This window comes from Haliotis rubra, unplaced genomic scaffold (genome assembly GCF_003918875.1).
Source record: "Haliotis rubra isolate DU_JTF1 unplaced genomic scaffold, ASM391887v1 Scf626, whole genome shotgun sequence".
Taxonomy (NCBI): Eukaryota; Metazoa; Mollusca; class Gastropoda; order Lepetellida; family Haliotidae; genus Haliotis; species Haliotis rubra.
This window is the reverse complement of record NW_025767331.1, coordinates 332604-340575: the sequence shown is the minus strand read 5'-3', so window position 1 is coordinate 340575 and position 7972 is coordinate 332604. Positions and strand designations below refer to the sequence as shown.

At 37.8% G+C, this 7972-nt stretch overlaps 1 protein-coding gene across 3 annotated transcripts in view; it reads left to right on the top strand.

Moving 5' to 3' along the window:
• The first annotated feature begins 3540 nt into the window (after window positions 1-3540).
• LOC124256358 (sodium/potassium-transporting ATPase subunit beta-1-interacting protein 3-like) overlaps window positions 3541-7972 on the top strand; it is a 31708-nt gene continuing 27276 nt past the window's right edge. For all 3 annotated transcript variants that reach the window (XM_046690360.1, XM_046690359.1, XM_046690358.1), the window contains exon 1: window positions 3541-3717. In XM_046690360.1, the coding sequence (XP_046546316.1) occupies window positions 3646-3717 (72 nt within the window). In that variant the 5' untranslated portion in view covers window positions 3541-3645. The remainder of the gene's footprint in view (window positions 3718-7972) is intronic.

The window sequence follows — 7972 nt, the reverse complement described above, 5'->3', positions numbered from 1 at the left end:
CGTCCTTCCATCCTTTAAGAACAACAGACATTCTTTATTATTAAAGATCAACTGGCATGATACGATATCGGGTTTATTTTTAATTCTAAAGAGAGAACACAGTGTAGCAAGCTATCAAGATAAAATTTCAGTCATGAACATAAAACGTTAGTACAACAGAATTTAATGATACAATAATCAATGAACGTTTGATGACACGTTAATGCTTCATTAACGTTTGATACAACCGGGTCCAGGCAGCCAACAGTAGAGCTGGAATATTGCTGAGCGCTGATTTAACATCAAACAATTCCTCATGTTCAAATATTACAAAACGTACGGAGTATTCCGAAAAGCTTATTTTCAGTCTTTTTGATAAAAATTATCTATACCTCGATTCGATGTATTATTGTCCCAAAAATGCATATGCTGAAATAAACAGCGTTTCAATTTGACAGATCATATTACGAACTTACATAACGACTCATATATCTGTAAGAAAATAACGCTGTTTATTTCTCGTGCATATTTTGTGTATAGGTTTTTACGGGAGTATTTCAGAAAGCGATTGTATTTTCTAACGACTGTCAAAGAAAATACCGCTTAGGCTCAGTAGGCCTACTATTCGTTACACTGTTCTTCTGAGTCTCAGTATAATACTGACTGACTGACTGAATTTGGTTTTACGCCGCTTTTAGCAATATTCCAGCAATATCACGGCGGGGGACACCAGAAATGGGCTTCACTCATTGTACCCATGTGGGCAATGGAACCCGGGTCTTCGGCGTGACGAGCCAACGCTTTAACCATTAGGCTACCCCACCGCCCCTATAATACTGAACCTACATGTGTTTACTTAGACTGGGGTGAAAATAAGATTTGTTGTATATCTTTTATATTACACCACCTCCAGAGTAAACGTTGTATTTGAATGTAGAGGTTATATACACTTGTGTAATATTTGATAGTTCTGTTTGTTTTGGAGTGAGGTATTATTATGCATATGGATTGTAGAAGTCCCGAACACATATCTTGTTGGGTAAGTGTATATTTAATACTACACTGCTGTACACATCTCACATCCCTCGTGGTTATAGCGTTGGCTCGTCACGCCGAAGACCCGGGTTCGATTCCCCACATGGGCACAATGTGTGAAGCCCATTTCTGGTGTCCCCCGCCGTGATATTGCTGGAATATTGCTAAAAGCGGCGTAAAACTAAACTCAGTCAGTCTTGAAATTTGCTGAAGAAGAGCATTTGAAGAGCCCGAAATTATAATAATATGTTTTAAGCAGGTTTCTTACTCCAGACGTGAAAGTCTGTCGATTTTATAAATATTTATTAAACGAACACTTCTTACATCCGAGAACACGTGAAAGTGTCCACTCCAAGAAGTCATAATGGCCACACCAAGACGAGTAAAGTCCCGCTTCGCCCCGATTGTTTCTTGGTTTCAAGTGGCAAACGTTTGAGACTTGGAGTCCTCTCCCTTCCAGAATACTGCTACAGTAACTTACACCCATTACACCCTCTCACATACTTCAAATTTTAACACTGTATTAACCAGTGTGCGAAATAGTTTCCAAATTTTCCTAGCCAGTCGGGCTAGTTATGCCTGAAAGTTACTTGCCCACAAAGTAATTCACTAGCCTGAAATTTGAATGTAGACACGGGTTTCATCAATAACATGCTGATATGATGCACCTTTTATTTATCAGGCCATAATCTTGCATGATATAAAAGTGTATTATGACTTACAAGTCGGAGAGAGTTACATTACAAGTGATCCCATGAAAATTCACTAGCCAGTCGGGCCAGTGACTGTGGAGATTTACTGGCCAGAGTGGATTTTTACTACCCACGGTCTAGCGGGCCAGTGAATATTTCGCACACTAGTGCTAACAGACCCTTGATCTACGGGGAAACGTGTACGCGTAGTCTTTCTAGGCATTTATTAAACGAAATTCGATGTCGTAGTTGTCTGTGTTTGAAAAAGTTTCTGTAATGTTAGTGTGTTGACTGGCCACACTGATTAGGCTGACAAATGTCAAGACTATTAATGTCGCAGCTATTGATTTGTGGCCATTTGACTATTATGTGTGGCCTGTTTGACCATTATGTCCTTGTTGACTAAAACCCGTTTTCAATAACGGAAATAGACATAAATTTATAGTTTCGTCTCTTGCAGTTTCGTCTCTTGCGGAAACAAAATATTGAGGTGATCAGATGGTCACTTCAAATGAACAAATATTATTAATTTTGTTTTAGGATAGAACCTATGTAATAGTTAATTTTGTATTATATAAAGCCTTAAAAAAGCAATCGTATCTTCCGTTAGGTGGGTAACCTGGTGGTAAAATAGTCACGCCGAAGACCCGGTGTCGAATCCCTTCATGGATACATCGTGTTAGGCCATTTTCTAGTGATATTGCTAAAAGCGATGTAACACCATATACGTCCTCAACCTGCCCAGCGTGTGTTTAGGGTTCTTATTGTGTTGAGACAGTGTCGGAGTATAAGTATCTGGGAACCTTCATTGACTCTAAGCTGAACTGGAACTCTAACACTGAAGCCCTATACAAAAAGTGTCAACAACGTCTTCATCTCATGCGTAAACTGAGATCTTTTAATGTTAACCCATCTGTGATTTCATCTTTTTATGTAGCATTTATTCAGAGTATTTTAACATTTTCCTTCCATTGTTGGTACGGGTCTCTCTCAGTGCGTTCATCTCAAATCTAAAATAGACAAAATTGCTTGAGTCAGATTTGAATGTTTATCATCAATATATGAGCGGCAAATCGTGAATCAAGCTGCCAAAATCATATCTGACCGTACTCACTACTTAAATTCTGAATACAACCTCGTCCCAGGCCGCCGCTACAAAGTTCCAATTGTGAAAACTAAGAGAGCCCGTACATCCTTTATTCCAAGTACCATATCTCTCTTAAACAAATGTGAAGATACCTAAATCAAAGAATTTATGTAAACATGTTTGGTATCTCTCTAATGTGTCAGTAGCTCTGCTGATGTAACACAAATTCCTGAAAAGGCATTAAAGTATTCTTCTATTCCATTCAATTAGTATTATCAGTTGTAGGAAAATAGTTGACAACAACTCGCACTGGCTTCATTGAAAATGTTGACTATTATCAAAGCCTCACATATTTCACAGTCTCTTTTAAATTGTTTTAATTTAAATATTAGTTAGCATTTAACAAAAATGTACTATTCGTCAAACGGCTGCGATTGTGGTTGACACACCTCAGACACATGTTTATCCAATGTTTTTCATTTGTTTACAAACCGGCTGAGAACGTCTCACTACACCTCTATATTCATACGCCTATACAATCTAAAAAATGCGACCATACACCAACACGATTCCGCAAACATGAGTTGTTAGGGTATTAATAATTGTATACAATACTGGCAACATATCTAGTTATATCAACAACATACGTTAAAACACATTTGTCAATTCTCAGAGAGACTGATTTCGCAAAACAAACGGACTATGTTTTCTCACGATCGGCGGCGAATACGGGGCTCAGAACGGTGATGTGACCATGATGGAGTCGACATGAGCTGAATACCTGAAGATTGTGGCTTTACTTTGAATATGATTTTGAACATTTCCCTGCTGGATTTCACATGAAGAATCATCATGGGGACATCGGAAAAGTGTTTTACAAGAGCTGTTCACACGACGTTGGTCGTGATGTTCAGCGTTCAACTGGTGAGTTGAAATATGCGGCTTGAATCTTCCTGGTCTGGTTTCGAGATGATTCACAGATCGCAAATAAGGGGTCCAGTTTAAAAACAAGCTGTTTGGGCACGTAGGCATGGAAGCAATACACTGTTACCGACATTAACAGCATCAAACTCGTTACCTTGTCGCCTTAAATGGCTGCTAAGCCATTGAAATGCTCGTTGACTTATCATTTCCCCGGTATGTCATTATAGTCAATACTAGCGCACCTAATGTCAAAACATGCAAGGGTGTGGCGCTCCATGAAAAATACGAATTGTAAGCCTGTTGATGGATTTATTGCGATTTTCCGTACTTTATGATTACTCCCGTTTTTGTACCATTGATATTGCAGAATTTACACTTTGTGTCAAACCTTGTCAAACATTCTAGATTCTAGTCACAACTGAAAATAATTGATGCATCAACTGACCAATTTGTTGGTGATAGTTCTATGAAACATAATGTTTTTATTAATTTATGCTGTAGTCATGTGTTTCCTCATACTTTGCCTTACGTCAGAAAATCATTTGGATATTTTAAACGTACTTGTTTGTTTGCACATTGACAACTACACCGAAACACATTTGTTGGTTTCACATTAATTTTCGACTCGCTGTGCGCATACGTAGAGTGTGTAAAAATATCAACTGGTCAACTTCCGGTTCAGTCGTATTACCGATAGTGTAAACACTCTAAATAAAAGCTCTGAAGATTAATTACGTGTGACAACTGTTCATAGTTGAGTACATACATCAATTTGCCTATGCTTTTCAATAATTGATGTCCTATTTTGGTGGCAACTGCATCAGAGATGTGTTTTTTTTTAGTTGTGAGAAGGGGATGTGCAGGAAGGACGGTGGACGGGTGGTGGTGAGAATGAGATGTGTTTATACAAGAGCTTGTTAACAAACGTAAAGCTATTTATTTAACTAACCCCGGTCCTTTCCATTCATAAATGAATTGAGATCAGTTACATTCGACATAAAACCATATATCTGTTTTAATTATTGCTTTCTTTAGAGTGTGTTTACACTATCGGTAAAGCATACGACCAAACCACAAGTTGTCCAGTGGATAGTTTTTACACGCTCTGCGCATGCGCACATCGAGTCGAAAAATAATATGAAACCAATGAATATATTTACTGCCAGAATACTTAATCAATGTTCATGGCAGTGAGTAGAACAAACCCTGCTAAAATAATTGTTATCATATTGATGATCATAGTCTGTTATCTTTGTGAAATGTACTGTTATCAGTGAGTAGTGACTAATCACTTGCATGCATTTTGTCACAGTGAATGCATTGATTGACAGTAGACACGGAAGAGACATAGATAATGAATCATTCTCAGTGTCAGATGGTAATCATTGTCACCTGCCAACAAAATGAAAGTTCTTTACAATCAGGTTCAATTGAGTCATCAGAGCACAAACAAGTTCTTTTGTAGGCTTCAAACATGTTGAAAACACATTTTCAGTACCGTTTCCATAAATATGATCATGAAGGTGTTTCCTTTAAAAGTACATTCTCAGCACAATGTACAGCTTTTCCAATGAGCAGTAATGAATTAATATCATGTAAGGAAGATTTTGTGAACTGCCTTTTCAGTATAAGCTGGAATGTAGTATAGCAATGACATGGCAGGTTTTAACACTGAGATAGGCACTGGTAACTCTTGCATCTATGTCATTTCAATGAAGACATCCTGTCACCTTGACTTCAATGCTTACATTTGAACATAATAATGTATTAGTAAATACATGTCTATATTAATATGTGTATCTTCTAAAATGTTCTATTTTAACATGGGTTTTGTAATGCGATGCTTTGCAGTAGTGTTTGAATCAAGGCAAATTCGTGAATGTTTTAACTTTTAACATTGGTTAACATGGTTATGATGACCCCTGACCTATAATAGTGGTGCTTAAAATTTGAATACTAGTTTGGTTTAACCACATATTTTGAGTTTTACATTTAAGTTACAATAATCGTAAAGCGCAGGAAGAGGCCAGGTTCACCCTGCTCAATACACTTTGCAGGGCCTGTGAAATTGAGACAATTAGTGCAAGTAGACCTGTACAGGGGTATTGTGTTCACTGATCCATGCAATAATCTGATAACATGTCTTGACTGCCAGCCCTGGGCTATACCCCAGAGTACTGCTACTCCTGTATGGCTCTCGATTGCTGCATTGTGTGCTTTACACAATGGCAGTTTCATGTGGGACTTGCATTAGGTTTAAACCTTTTTAAACTGACTTCAAATATGTCATTGTTAACATGGTTTAATGCATGTTCAAAATGTATGAATATTTGAACCCATACCCATTCAGGAGTGGAAATAACTTTAAAATTGCTAGTGTACTCTGGTACAGTGGCACATGTAAAATCACTTGCCCTGATAATTTTTCCACTTTACCGACCGTTTTCTTGTTGATTTTAACATAATTGACATTGGAAAGTCCAACTGGACACCGGTACAGTGTGATATACAAATTTGCTTGCCCGACAGAAAAAAACACTGGACTCGGACGTTGGGCAATGGGTTATTTTTACCCCTGCCATTATATCCTGGCAACTCCGCAAGGGTACCTTTTCTTGCATCAGATAGGCCAAATAAAAAATGTTGTAGTTCTGATTACACCTCTTTCAAATTTAGGGTAGGTAGGTAGGATTTTATTTTTTACATTTCTCCTTTAGAAGTAAAGTACAAACTAATAACACATTTATCAATGTGTAATTGTTTATTCAATCAAGGTTTTGCCATCATGTCAACTTTCTCTATCAGAAAGACCGATGTCTGTCGGTGCCGGAGGAAAAACAATGGTATCTAAAAGCTTATTTCATTCATACCACTTAAAAAAATTAGGGTCAGGACCAGAATTGAAGAGTCGGTCGGGTAATCGGAACCACAACATTTTTTTTAGGCCATATCTACAACATATACGCTTAACTTAACTGGTACTCATTTCACATGGTTGAATTTTGTCATCTTTTCATCTTAGATGGATTAATGGGGGATTCTGGATCAGAATGCATTGCAAGGGGTACATACATGTACTTACTTTACTATCTAAGCATGGTAAGAGGCGATGGAAACTGAATGGTGATGATCCTTGATGTTGTTGAACACTAGTTAGCCTATGCATTAATATTTACCAAATGCAGAGATTTTGCTGGCTTCAAAATTCCTTCGGGCGTTGGGGTAGCCTAGTGGTTAAAGCGTTGGCTCGTCACGACGAAGACCCGGGTTCGAATCCCCACATGGGTACAATGTGTGAAGCCCATTTCTGGTGTTCCCCACCGTGATGTTGCTGGAATATTGCTAAAAGTGACGTGAAACCAAACTCAGTCAGTCAGTCAAAATTCCTTCAGTGATTTGACTTCTTTAAAATTTGTTATTTCTTAAGGTTGATTATTTGGTTAGTAGTAGTTGCATTTGTGAAGTTGTACTGACAGCTGAGGGATCAACAATCAAGTCTCAATTTCATTTTATAGGAGTATGTGGCTATTTAGCATGTTTAGTGTTATATTTCTGCAGCTGTTTGACAGGAGCACACAAGCAACCATTAGGCATGATGGATACAGATGTTTTCTATTTTCACTGTTATGGCAACAGTATTCAAACTATTCCAAGTCTGATGCAGTTCAAATCCATACACTCAAATTCACACAGTTTATACAGCAATACAGTTTGGTCCATCATCTTGTTAGCAAGATGCAGACTGAAAGGCAAGGGAATAGAAAGATGTTATCTGTGTTACACTGTGGTACTAAAAACACCCCCCTCGTCAGCCCCCATTGTCAGTGAGATTGGGAGAAAGGGGTCAGGTCACGGTCGCAGACATTCCAACAAGGGTCATCTTTAAACTGGAGACTACAATGTTCATGCTTGCTTCATGCCAGTTGTGTTTGTTGGTCATGTTGTGTGTTGGCAGAAGATTTATGAAGACATTACCATGGTTACTTAGTTAAATTGTGCTTTCTTGCTGTTTGTAAGTGCTGTCTGATGTTTTGCTTTACGTGAAAACTTGATGAGTTTACATGTATTAGACTTTTGTCTTCTTTTTTTTAAAAATTCAGGTTGTTGATAGGGAAAAATCATTTCAAATATATGTAGTTCTCACTGAAAACAATACAAGAACCTGTATCAAAACGTCAGGCTCTAGAATAAGAGAAGTTGTCATCCATCTATACTTGTTCTATGTGTAGTTTTGTTTTTTCCTGTGTTGGTCATA